General features: G+C 38.6%; 1 protein-coding gene across 1 annotated transcript in view; it reads left to right on the top strand.

The window, feature by feature from the left end:
- CTSC (cathepsin C) overlaps positions 1–13898 on the top strand; it is a 42094-nt gene extending 28196 nt beyond the window's left edge. The window contains exons 6-7 of the mRNA XM_081238530.1: positions 5374–5505; positions 12945–13898. Of these exons, the coding sequence (XP_081094656.1) occupies positions 5374–5505; positions 12945–13447 (635 nt within the window). The 3' untranslated portion in view covers positions 13448–13898. The remainder of the gene's footprint in view (positions 1–5373; positions 5506–12944) is intronic.
- The last annotated feature ends 763 nt before the right edge of the window (positions 13899–14661 follow it).

Raw genomic sequence — 14661 nt, 5'->3', positions numbered from 1 at the left:
TTTCCTCTAATAGCACTTGAGAGCAAATTATCTTATCCTAAATTTTAACCAACAATGATTGGAGAATCATTTATATAATACTCAGGTTTATTACTTCTAAGCTCATTTTGAAGATAATTACAGTACACATGACTGCTTTGTTACTATAAAATGGGTGTAGTATTTACTGTCTGGAAACATTCTGATTAGTGTCTCCTGAGAGAGGATTATAAATTTATAACACCCAAAGATAAATTGTCCTTCCCCTTTCTTAAAATTCAATGCTAATCAGCCTCTCCTACTTCTCAACATTCACCACCAACCCTTCAGTTCATCCTCACTGAATTTTTGCAAAGTGTTCTGAATATACGGAGCTTTGAGCAGGTCTTACAGCAGCAGTGTTCCTGTCCTTCATCTGACACCAGAGGTCTCATCTCTTTGTCTTTCCTTTGTACCAATTATTCTGGGACTCTTTGGCTCTAGAGAAAGTGTGGGTCCTGAAATCCATCCCTACCTTTTCTGGAGACAGCTTCCTTGGAAAGGAGGGATTGGAAATGAGAGAAATTTGAAGGTAATTGAGAAATGAATGGAAAGTTGATTAAAGGTTTGATATTAAGAGAGGATTAAAATTTATTCTGTAATCAAACAGGTTTCCTATCCTTATTGGAGAGGATGAAGTAAATACTGCATGTCAAGTGTTGGTTATTGAGGGCTTGGCACATGGTTGTTTCCACTGTGTTGCAGTGTTTATAGAGTAATATGTTAGGAATTTTTTTTGGCTGTGTTGGGTCTTTGCTGCTGTGCGTGGACTTTCTTTAGTTGTGACGAGCGGGGGCTACTCTTCGTTGCAATGTGCGGGCTTTTCATTGCGGTGGCTTGTCTTGTTGTGAAGCACCGGCTCTAGGCACGTGGGCTTCAGTAGTTGCAGCACACAGGCTCAGTAGTTGCAGCACGCAGGCCCTAGAGCATGCGGGCTCAGTAGTTGTGGTACACGGGCTTAGTTGCTCTGCACATGTGGGATCTTCCCGGACCAGGGATTGAACCCGTATCCCCTTCTTAACCACCGTGCCACCAGGGAAGTCCAGGAATTTTTGTTTAATGGCTGAGGATATAAAGACCAATATGACATGGTCCTCATCCTAGAAACTACAGTTTAGCAAGACCTGCAAGCAAAACATTAAAATACAATATGATAACTGCTTTAACAGGGCATTTTAAAAATTCTTTAGGAAAAGGTTGAAAGAAATAATTAGTTCCACTCACTTCACAAAATATATGATTGACTACTGATGAGATAATAATTCAGGGGAAGGAAATTAGACTCTCTAAAGCTAGATCCTTTGACAATGGTTTTCCTGTGGCTTGGTAAAAGGTATTGTCATCTCTAATATTCCATATTCTTTGAGTGTTATAAATATGGTTTGTACAGACATGGGCAATTTAAAAACAGAGGGCTTTGACAGATTAATTGCTTTTAAATTGATCCCTCATCTGTAGTATCTTGTTAGGTGTCTGAGAAAATAATGTACTTAGTTGTTCCTCTTTTGATTTCTTTTTGGTTTTCTGTACTTTAGGTTGGGAAAAAATTATTTTCTATTCCTACTAACTGGGCTACTTGGAAATTTCCACTAACTTAAATACACCAGTGTTCTATATAACCTAGAATTCAAATTACCCACAGTTAAGGGAATTCACAACTTTTCTCTATTCGGAGAGCAAATCAAGATTAATGAAAAAAAAATATGGCGCGGCGGGGGGGGGTGCAAATTCTTACCTTTACACGTGTTAACATCTCCAAGCACTAGCCATGTAGCCAGGATTTACTTTGATGTGTGAGAGGGAAGAGAGCTAGGAAGTTGCAAGAGATGGACTTTCTTTGTTCTTCTCCCAGCTGTGCTGTCTTTATTTATTATTGCATCTTCAAGAGAGAAGGGGAGTGTCTTTCAGGTCACATTAATTAGGAAATGCAGAGGGTTTTCCTAACTTTAAAATCTAGTTCATTTAAGTCTTGTTCTAACTACTGTTTATATTAAAGCTGGAAGGCAGGGGCCTTAAACTGCTCCACCCTATTCCTTTTACACACAAATAAAAAGAAATGCCAGAAAGGTCAAGTGACTTGCCCAGGGTCACACAGCTGAGTGACAGGGTGGGAGGGAAGGGAAAAAAAGAATCCTGGCTCTTTACTCCCATTTCAGTGTTCTCTCCACTGTTAGAAGTTACAGCTGAATATAGTTAAACCATCTGACAATCACATATCTATTTGAGATTGTGGAAATATGATTACTGTAGAGCTCTGTCTGGATCATCTCCCCTTCTTCTTCTTTATTGCCCTGTAGTCTTCTTAAGAGAAAATGGTCCTTTTATTTATTTTTATTGTTTATTTATTTACTTGTTTGTTTATTGAAGTATAGTTGATTTACAGGACCTAGACTCTGGCCCTGACTTCTGAAGAGGCATTAATTACCTTGGCAGCTGACCTTTTGGGAACATCAAGGGCTTGAGGAAGGTTATCTCCTTTCCTCATTCCTGTGATTTCTCTGTTAGCAGAACACATTCTGAGCCCTTGAATGTACATGTGGCCTGTCCCTCCCACGATGCTGGCTGGTCAGATGATGAGGGTTTAATAGTTAATACCAAGAGAGATTATTTCTGTGGCTGCCCTGGGCCAAGAATGCTAAATGGCCAAATTGGGGCCATTTCTAGACTCTTGTGATGTTATTTATTAAAAGATCCTGATGTCTCAAGAAAAGAACACTGGCCTTGGCCATTTACTGTCACTCATCTAGTTCTTTGACATTCTGTCATTTGAAAGAGGAGTCCTAAGGATAGTATTATTTGGATGGTTTTGAAAACAAAATATGCATGTTAATTTCATTCTATCTAGTAACTAGAAGACAGGGAAAGGAAATTTGAAAATTCTTTAAAGTAGATACTGATCTATAAATGGAAAAAGACAGTACTCTGCATTAGGAGACATTTAGATGCTAGCACCTGCCACCCTTTAGTTTTGTGACTTTGGACAGGTCAGTGCTTCTTTTTGAATCTCAGTGTATGTATTATTGAGTAGGTTGTACACTAGATGAATCCCAAGGCCCCTTTCCAAATGTTTCTCTTCTAATCTTCATAATTTAGGTGATCCCTCAGTGGCAAAAGCAGTATGGATAATCTGAGATGTTTATGGGGAGAATTTGGGGGACCATCAGAATGGTAGCAGTTACAGGGTGATAGGGCTGTAATGGACTAAAAGTAAATATTAACTGTTTCCATTGAAATAACCTTCTCTCCTGGATATAAATATGTATCCACTTATTCATAATTTGACTTTTCTTTCTACAAAGATGCACTGAGTTCCTTCATTGCATCAGGCATCAAGGTGAAGAAAACAGATTTCCTGTAAACACTCAAAGAAATTCACAATTTAGTTTGAGGAAAATGGTATTAAGTAATTCAAGTAGGCTTAAGAATGTTGGAGGCTGAGCATAGAGTATCCTGGCTTTCCTTTGTACTCAGGGAGGGACATGAATGAATGGTTACCTGGAGAAGAGAAAAACAGTGCCCCTCATATTTTTAATGGACAGTGTTCTTCTTAATACTTTTCGGAGGAAGACATTCACTAACTAAATTCAGACTTATTAAAGAGAACAAAGGCAGCATTCTCTTTATGTAGAATGAATGTTTTGAATTGTAATATTGTCTGTTCGTTCATCTTACTTTACGTGCACAAGGGAATGCTTACCATTCAAGTAATTTGGTAACTAATTAATATTAGTAACTTGAATAACATGTCAACTTCATTTAATACCAGTGTCTCAGGTTTGGTACAAGCATATCTCCATGTAGAATTTGTATCAGTGGCAGAGGTGAAAGAGGCTGTATCATAATGGGGATATTAAGCTATGCTCATTTCTTTCTAGAATTGCAACAAGTGGAAATCCCAGTTTTGTTACATACATTCCATATTTTATTCTGTGTATTTATTTCTTCTACTCACACATATTGAAGAAACAGATAAAAATATTTTTATATAAATTACCTCATAATACAATATTTTTTCTTCTCTTGAAGCAGCAACTATATTCCTAGCATATGCTTCTTAAGTAAATTTATTTTGTCTTGCCAGAGCATTTACATATTAAATAAAGCTGCTTTCTTTTCCCTTCTCCCCTACCTCCATACAGCTACTTTTCAATTTATTTTCCATTTCACTACCTCCAACTGCTTTATATCTTTACTTCCTTATTGGCCACTTTAAATACCATATCCATCATTATAATTCCTCTCTTACCTCCTTGGACTTTGTTGTATTTTGCCTCCTTGACCCTGGTTGAATCCAACTCTCTACTATAATACACCCATACCTGAGCCATTATTAGGGTTAATTCCACCCAACAAGGGCTTTAGAAAATGCCTCTCTGGAGATATTTAAAAGCTTAGCTTATATGTATCCCTCCATTATTTTCTCTCAAGTTAATGGCTCAGAATGTTGCAAATGTAAATCATTTCTGCATTATTAAGAATACTGCCAAATGGAAGCAACCTAAGTGTCCATCAACAGATTAATGGATAAAGAAGATGTGGCACATATATACAGTGGAATATTACTCAGCCATAAAAAGAAACGAAATTGAGTTATTTGTAGTGAGGTGGATGGACCTAGAGACTGTCATACAAAGTGAAGTAAGTCAGAAAGAGAAAAATAAATACTGTATGCTAACGCATATATATGGAATATAAAAAAATAGGTTCTGAAGAACCCAGGGGCAGGACAGGAATAAAGATGCAGATGTAGAGAATGGACTTGAGGACACAGGGAGGGGGAAGGGTAAGCTGGGACGAAGTGAGAGAGTGGCATGGACATATATACACTACCAAACGTAAAATAGATAGCTAGTGGGAAGCAGCCACATAGCACAGGGAGATCAGCTGGGTGCTTTGTGACCACCTAGAGGGGTGGGATAGGGAGGGTGGGAGGGAGACGCAAGAGGAAGGAGATACGGGGATATATGTATATGTATAGCTGATTCACTTTGTTATAGAGCAGAAACTAACACACCATTGTAAAGCAATTATATGCCAATAAAGATGTTAAAAAAAAAAGAATATTGTCACATGCTTTGCAGAAGTTAGGAGGTTTTTTTCTCCTAAAGTATTTTCAAGAAAAGCCCCGTATAGTAATGTTTGCCTTTTGGTGAAAAAACTAAAATCTTAATGTTTGCATGTAACCTCAGTAGCATTCTTTGACTGAATCTTCTATATTGTGCTGATCCTTATGAACAAAAACTGCAGCACTCAATATAAATATATTAATGTATGTCATGCATTTAAGGTTTCTATGATTCTTTTTGAGTGCGTCAAAGGTCTCTTGGGTTATATATCCTTCTTTTCTATCACCAGGGTCTTGTGGAAGCTGCTACTCGTTTGCTTCTATAGGGATGATGGAAGCAAGAATCCGTATACTAACCAACAATACCCAGACCCCAATCTTGAGTCCTCAGGAGGTTGTGTCTTGCAGCCAGTATGCTCAAGGTATGTGTTGTATTTCAGGCACTGTTTACCTGTGTGTAGTTTGCCATTGTTGGCAAAGCTGTAAGGATGGGATAGTACAGAGATCATAATGTCTTCTGTCAGAAAACCTGGGTGCGATTCATAGAAAGATAGACAACATGAAAAGGCAGAAGGCTATGTACCAGATGAAGGAACAAGATAAAACCCCAGAAAAATAACTAAATGAAGTGGAGATAGGCAACCTTCCAGAAAAGGATTCAGAATAATCAGGGTGAAGATGATCCAGGACCTCGGAAAAAGAATAGAGACAAAGATCGAGAAGATACAAGAAATGTTTAAAAAACACGTAGAAGAATTAAAGAACAAACAAACAGAGATGAACAATACAATAACTGAAATGAAAACTACACTAGAAGGAATCAATAGCAGAATAACTGAGGCAGAAGAGCTGATAAGTGACCTGGAAAACAGAATGGTGGAATTCACTGCTGTGGAACAGAACAAAGAAAAAAGAATGAAAAGAAATGAAGACAGCCGAAGAGACCGTGGGGACAACATTAAATGCAACAACATTCGCATTACAGGGGTCCCAGAAGAAGAAGAGAGAGAGAAAGGACCTGAGAAAATATTTGAAGAGATTATAGTCGAAAACTTCCCTAACATGGGAAAGGAAACAGCCACCCAAGTCCAGGAAGCACAGAGAGTCCCATACAGGAGAAACCCAAGGAGAAACACACTGAGACACATAGTAATCAAACTGGCAAAAACTAAACACAAAGAAAAATTATTGAAAGCAGCAAGGGAAAAATGACAAATAACATACAAGGGAACCCCCATAAGGTTAACAGCTGATTTCTCAGCAGAAACTCTACAAGCCAGAAGGGAGTGTCATGATATACTTAAAGTGATGAAAGGGAAGAACCTACAACCAAGATTACTCTACCCGGCAAGGATCTCATTCAGACTCGATGGAGAAATCAAAAGCTTTACAGACAAGAGAAGCTAAGAGAATTCAGCACCACCAAACCAGCTCTACAACAAACGCTAAAGGAACTTCTCTAAGTAGGAAACACAAGCAAAGATAAGGACCTACAAAAACAAACCCAAAACAATTAAGAAAATGGTCATAGGAACATACATACTGATAATTACCTTAAACGTGAATGGATTAAATGCTCCAACCAAAAGACACAGGCTTGCTGAATGGATACAAAAATAAGACCTAGGGCCTCCCTGGTGGCGCAGTGGTTGGGAGTCCGCCTGCGGATGCAGGGGATACGGGTTCGTGCCCCGGTCTGGGAGGATCCCATATGCCGCGGAGCGGCTGGGCCCGTGAGCCATGGCCGCTGGGCCTGCGCGTCTGGAGCCTGTGCTCCGCAACGGGAGAGGCCACGACAGTGAGAGGCCCGCATACCGCAAAAAGAAAAAAAAAAAAAAAAAAATAAGACCTATATGTATTCTGTCTACAAGTGACCCACTTCAGACCTAGGGACACATACAGACTGAAAGTGAGGGGATGGAAAAAGATATTCCATACAAATGGAAATCAAAAGAAAGCTGGAGTAGCAACACTCATATCAGATAAAATAGACTTTAAAATAAAGAATGTTACAAGAGACAAGGAAGGACACTACATAATGATCAAGGGAGCAATCCAAGAAGAAGATATAACAATTATAAATATATATGCACCCAAGATAGGAGCACCACAATACATAGGCAACTGCTAACAGCTATAAAAGAGGATATTGACAGTAACACAATAATAGTGGGGGACTTTTAACACCTCACTTACACCAATGGACAGATCATCCAAACAGAAAATTAATAAGGAAACAGAAGCTTTAAATGACACAATAGACCAGATAGATTTAATTGATATTTATAGGACATTCCATCCAAAAACAGCAGATTACACTTTCTTCTCAAGTGCGCATGGAACATTCTCCAGGATAGATCACATCTTGGGTCACAAATCAAGCCTCAGTAAATTTAAGAAAATTGAAATCGTATCATGCATCTTTTCTGATCACAATGCTATGAGATTAGAAATGAATTACAGCAAACACGTGGAGGCTAAACAATACACTACTAAATAACAAAGAGTTCACTGAAGAAGTCAAAGAGGAAATCAAAACCTACCTAGAGACAAATGAGAATGAAGCAACTATCCAAAACCTATGGGATGCAGCAAAAGCAGTTCTAAGAGGGAAGTTTATAGCTATACAAGCCTACCTCAAGAAACAAGAAAAGGGGCTTCCCTGGTGGCGCAGTGGTTGAGAGTCTGCCTGCCGATGCAGGGGACACGGGTTCGTGCCCCAGTCCGGGAAGATCCCACATGCCACGGAGCAGCTGGGCCCATGGGCCATGGCCGTTGAGCCTGCGCGTCCGGAGCCTGTGCTCCGCCATGGGAGAGGCCACAACAGTGAGAGGCCCACATACCGCAAAAAAAAAAAAGAAAAGAAAAAAGAAACAAGAAAAATCTCAAATAAACAATCTTACCTTACACCTAAAAGAACTAGAGAAAGAAGAATGAACAAAACCCAAAGTTAGCAGAAGGAAAGAAATCATAGAGATCAGAGCAGAAATAAATGAAATAGAAACAAAGAAAACAATAGCAAAGTTCAATAAAACTAAAAGCTGGTTCTTTGAGAAGATAAACCATATTGATAAACCATTAGCCAGGCTCGTCAAGAAAAAGAGGGAGAGGACTCAAATCAATAAAATTAGAAATGAAAAAGGGGAAGTTGCAACAGACACCGCAGAAATACTAAGCATCCTAAGCGACTACTACAAGCAACTCTATGCCAATAAAATGGACAACCTGGAAGAAATGGACAAATTCTTAGAAAGGTATAACCTTCCAAGACTGAACCAGGAAGAAATAGAAAATATGAACAGACCAATCACAAGTAATGAAATTGAAACTGTGATTAAAAATCTTCCAACAAACAAACTCCAGGGCCAGATGGCTTCACAGGTGAATTCTATCAAACATTTAGAGAAGAGCAAACACCTATCCTTCTCAAACTCTTCCAAAATATTGCAGAGGAAGGAACACTCTCAAACTTATTCTATGAGGCCACCATCACTCTGACACCAGAACCAGACAGATGCTACAATGAAAGAAAATTACAGACCAATATCACTGATGAATATAGATGCAAAAATCCTCAACAAAATACTAGCAAACAGAATCCAACAACATTAAAAGGATCATACACTATGATCAACTGGGATTTATCCCAGGGATGCAAGAATTCTTCAGTATACACAAATCAACCAATGTGATACACTATATTAAAAAACTGAAGAATAAAAACCATATGATCATCTCAATAGATTCAGAAAAAGCTTTTGAAAAAATTCAATACCCATTTATGATCAAAACTCTCCAGAAATTGGGCATAGAGGGAACCTACCTCAACATAATAAAGGCCATATATGACAAACCCACAGCAAACATCATTCTCAATGGTGAAAAACTGAAAGCATTTCCTCTAAGATCAGGAAGAAGACAAGGATGTGCACTCTCACCACTATTATTCAACATAGTTTTGGAAGTCCTAGCACAGCAATCTGAGAAGGAAAAGAAATAAAAGGAATACATATCGGGAAAGAAGAAGTAAAACTGTTAGTGTTTGCAGAAGACATGATACTATACATACAGAATCCTAAAGATGCCACCAGAAAACTACTAGCTAATCACTGAATTTGGTAAAGTTGCAGGATACAAAACTAATGCACAGAAATCTCTTGCATTCCTGTATACTAATGATGAAAAATCTGAAAGAGAAATTAAGGAAACACTCCCATTTACCATTGCAACAAAAAGAGTAAAATACCTAGGAATAAACCTACCTAGGGAGAGAAAAGACCTGTAAGCAGCAAACTATAAGACACTGATGAAAGAAATTAAAGATGATACCAACAGATGGAGAGAGATACCATGTTCTTGTATTGGAAGAATCAATATTGTAAAAATGACTATACTACCCAAAGCAATCTACAGATTCAATGCAATCCCTATCAAATTCCCAATGGCATTTTTCACAGAACTATAACAAAAAACCTTAAAATTTGTATGGAGACACAAAAGACCCTGAATACCCAAAGTAGTCTTGAGGGAAAAAAGCAGAGCTGGAGGAATCAGGCTCCCTGACTTCAGACTATACTACAAAGCTACAGTAATTAAGACAATATGGTACTGCCACAAAAACAGAAATATAGATCAATGGAACAAGATAGAAAGCCCAGAGATAAACCCACGCACTTATGGTCAACTAACCTATGACAAAGGAGGCAAGGATATACAATGGAGAAAATACAGTATCTTCAATAAGTGGTGCTGGGAAAAGTGGACAGCTACATGTAAAAGAATGAAATTAGAACACTCCCTAACACCATACACAAAAATAAACTCAAAATGGATTAGAGACCTAAATGTAAGACTGGACACTATAAAACTCTTAGAGGAAAACATAGGAAGAACACTCTTACATAAACCACAGCAGGATCTGTTTTGATCCACCTCCTAGAGTAATACAAATAAAAACAAAAATAAACAAATGGGACCTGATGAAACTTAAAAGCTTTTGCACAGCAAAGGAAACCATAAACAAGACGAAAATATAATCCTCAGAGTGGGAGAAGATATTTGCAAATGAATCAACAGACAAAGGATTAATCTCCAATATATATAAACAGCTCATGCAGCTCAATATTAAAAAACTAAATAACCCAGTCAAAAAAATGGGCAGAAGACCTAAATAGACATTTCTCCAAAGAAGGCATACAGATGGCCAAGAGGCACATGAAAAGCTGCTCAACATCACTAATTATCAGAGAAATGCAAATCAAAACTACAATGAGGTATCACCTCACACCCATTAGAATGGCCATTATCAGAAAATCTACAAACAAATGCTGGAGAGGGTGTGGAGAAAAGGGAACCCTCTTGCACTGTTGGTGGGAATTTAAATTGATACAGCCACTATGGAGAACAGTATGGAGGTTCCTTAAAAAAGTAAAATTAGAACTACCATATGATCCAGCAGTCCCACTACTGGGCATATACCCAGAGAAAACCATAATTCAAAAAGATACATGCACCCCAATGTTCTTTGCAGCAGTATTTACAATAGCCAGGTCATGGAAGCAACCAAAATGCCCACTGACACATGAATGGATAAAGAAGATGTGGTACATATATACAATGGAATATTACTCAGACATAAAAAGGAACAAAATTGGGTCATTTGTTGAGACGTGGGTGTATCTAGAGACTATCATACAGAGTGAAGTAAGTCAGAAAGAGAAAAGCAAATATTGTATATTAATGCATATATTTGGAACCTAGAAAAGTGGTATAGATGAATTGGTTTGCAGGGCAGAAATTGAGACACAGATGTAGAGAACAAACATATGGACACCAAGGGGGGAAAGTGGTGGGGGAGGTGGGGGTGGTGGTGTGATGAATTGGGCAATTGGGATTGGCATGTATACACTGATGTGTATAAAACTGATGACTAATAAGAACCTGCTGTATACAAAAATAAATAAAATTCAAAAATTCAGAAAAAAAAGAACAAACCTGGGTGCAAGTTCTGGTCCTATCACTTATTATCGAGTGGTTTCTCATGGAATTCACTGCACCATCCAGCAAGATGTCAATAATTGCTATATTTTGAGTAAGCACTGGCTCTTAGGAGCCTCTTACATGCATTATCCAACAGTGCTCAAACCCTGAAAGAGTAGCTGTTATCCTATTTATAGACAAGGAACAGACATGAAGTTGTTCTATAGTATTTTGAAGGCCACTCAGCTTCTAAGCATGAATTTCAGTCCCAAATAAGGTCTAATTCTGAAACCTAATTCTTATTAAAATCATACGAAACTGGTTTCTCTCCAGAAGGATTTAAAAATTGTGTACGTAGGCTTCTAGAACAGGCTATACGTAAAGTGTGTAGAAATCCCGGCTGCCATTGATTCAGGGAGAAACATTCTCATTTTAAAGTTTTCTGCTGTCAACCCCAGGTTTGGCTACTAGAGACTTTCTCAGTTCACCAGTGAAACTGCTGGTGAATGATTGTCAGTGAGCCTTTCCTTCTTTCTGAAATACTTATTAAACTCTGACATTGTGACTTTTGGGCCCTGGGGACTCTGAAGTATCAAGAGAGTCCTTACAGGTTTCCCTGGTGACGCAGTGGTTGGGAGTCTGCCTGCCGATGCAGGGGACACGGGTTCGTGCCCCAGTCCGGGAAGATCCCACATGCCATGGAGCGGCTGGGCCTGTGAGCCATGGCTGCTGAGCCTGCGCGTCCAGAGCCTGTGCTCCACAACGGGAGGGGCCACAACAGTGAAAGGCCCACGTACCGCAAAAAATAAATAAATAAATAAATAAAAGAGAGTCCTTACCCTCATGAAGCTTACAGTTAAGTGAGGAAAATAGAAATTAAATAATTATAAGAACAATGAAGAAAAAGGGTTCTGGATGTGTATACAGGCATACCTCATTTTATTGTGCTTCTCAGATACAGCATGGGTTTTTTTTTGTTTGTTTGTTTGTTTGTTTTACAAATTGAAGGTTCGTGGCAACCCTGCATCGAGCAAGTCTGTCAGTGCCATTTTTGCAACAGGATTTGCTCACTTCATGTCTCTTTATCACATTTTGGTAATTCTTGAAATATTTCCAACCCTCTGCCAGCAAAAAGATTATAACTCATTGAATGCTCTGGTGATGGTTAGCAGGGTTTTTTTTAGCAATAAAGCATTTTAAAATTAAGGTGTGTGTACTGTTTTTTAGACAAAATGCACACTTAATAGACTACAGTAGACTGTAAACATAACTTTTATATGCACTAGGAAACCAAAACATTTGTGTGACTTTATTGTGATATTTGCTTTATTTTGGTAGTCTGGAACTGAACCTGCAGAGTCTCTGAGATATGCTTGTAATAGGGCCAGGACTGGAGGAAGGATATGGGGACCTAATTTAGACTTTTCTGCAAGAGGTGGTCAGAGAAGACTTCATTGAGGAAGTGTCTGGCTATTTAATAATGACAATAATAGCGAACTTCTATTGCTTTTACATGAAGTAATTTATTTAATCCTACAAGGAAGGTGCTATTGCTATCTATATTTTACAGATAAGTAAACAGAGGTGCAGAGAAATTATCAATTCTTAACCCAGTTTTGGATTGAGCCTATATAGTCAGGCTTTGGAGCCTCCCACTTAACCACGAAGCTACCTTCCATATCAGGTGCCGAATAAATGTCTGTCAAATAGATGGCTGATGGATGGATGAATGAAGTGGTATTTAAGCTAAGAAACAACTTCTAGGGGTGACATAAAGAATAATTAATGGCATAGAAAAGAAAAAAATATGAAATGGGACAGTTTCTTTTGTACCCCTTTCTAATAGAGGGTAATAATAACTCTGTGTGTTCTTCATCCTCAGGCTGTGAAGGTGGCTTCCCATATCTCATCGCGGGAAAGTATGCCCAAGATTTTGGGCTGGTGGAAGAGGCCTGCTTCCCCTACACAGGCACAGATTCTCCATGCAAACTCAAAGAGGACTGTTTCCATTACTACTCCTCCGACTACCACTATGTGGGAGGTTTCTACGGGGGCTGCAATGAAGCCCTGATGAGGCTTGAGCTGGTCCATCATGGGCCCGTGGCAGCTGCCTTTGAAGTCTATGATGACTTCTTCCACTACCACAAGGGGATCTACCACCACACTGGTCTGAGAGACCCTTTCAACCCCTTTGAGCTGACCAATCATGCTATCCTGCTGGTGGGCTATGGCACTGACTTGGCCTCTGGACTGGATTACTGGATTGTTAAAAACAGCTGGGGCCCTGGCTGGGGTGAGGATGGTTACTTCCGGATCCGCAGAGGAACCGATGAGTGTTCAATTGAAAGCATAGCACTGGCGGCCACACCAATTCCTAAATTGTAGGGTGTACCTCCCAGCGTTTCATACTGACCACCATCAGTCATGAAAGGAAACTGACTTATTCACAGACTAGAGACTTTTACCATATTGCTACTGCAATGTCAAAAGCTTACAAATAGATTCCTATGAAGATTTGTGCCTTTAAAATTAAAACTGCCCTTGATGGTAATATACTTTCCCATTGAACACCAGCCTGCTTTTCCCTAAGTATTCAGTGAAATGAGGTTTTTATGGATGATGGTGAACTATGAAGTAATGGATTTTGCTAATCATTTGTGATTCAAACAGATGCTGTATTTTTAAAAGTCTATGTGAATGCACAGGCTTACTTTTAACTTGTATAAATCATGAGAAAATATGGCAATGATTATTAAATTTAAAAATTTTTTGTAAATATTCAGGTGATATGTATTTTGAAATTTATGTATGTGCTTAAGAGAATTTTTAATCTTGACTCCTTCAGTTGTATTTACTTCTCTCACTTATGTAAATACTTTAAAAAGGAAAATCAGGGTATTTCAACTAAAAACAACAAAATTATGAACATTTACAATAAGGGGTATACTCAGTTAATGTCTAGTGAACCCTGAAATTATCTCCTGGATATTTGATGAGACAGAGATTATAAAGAAAAGATACAGGAGTTTTGATAAGAGTCTGGTTATTGGTTAAACCTTCTTATGGTGTATCTTGCATTTGGAAGTATTGGTTAGCCTTCATTGGCTGAGCAGTAATAGCCTAATTAGTGGAATATTAGCAGTTTATATTTGGTCAGATCTTTGGGATCTCCAAGGGATATTTCACAGTGATATGAAATCTCCACACTGTGTAAACAGATAGGATCCATTAGAAATAATAGATCTGGCAAAATTAGGCAAATTAGAGCTCTAAACCATAAACAAGAACTATAAGGCTTTTAGAGCGAAAGGGACCCTGGAGATGGTTCAATGTAACTTCCTCTTAACCAGAAAAAGACACTGAGGCTTATACAGAAGGCAAGTGGCTCATCCAAGGTCACACAGCTGGTAAATAATGAGTCTAGATTAGAACCTAGGTTTTCTAAATCTGGTTCTCCTTGAGTGACTTAGACACTGAATCTCTGTGCTTTCCACCAGAGTATCCAAAATCACCGGGGATACTAGATGCACAGTTGGAAATTTCACATTGACATGTTAAGTCTCAGTTTTGTCTTAAGCCTCATGTACTTTTTGTATTGC

The sequence above is a fragment of the Mesoplodon bidens genome (assembly GCF_964165515.1).
Source record: "Mesoplodon bidens genome assembly, chromosome: 7".
Taxonomy (NCBI): Eukaryota; Metazoa; Chordata; class Mammalia; order Artiodactyla; family Ziphiidae; genus Mesoplodon; species Mesoplodon bidens.
Note: the sequence above shows the minus strand (reverse complement) of the source record. Positions and strands in the feature narration are given on the sequence as shown.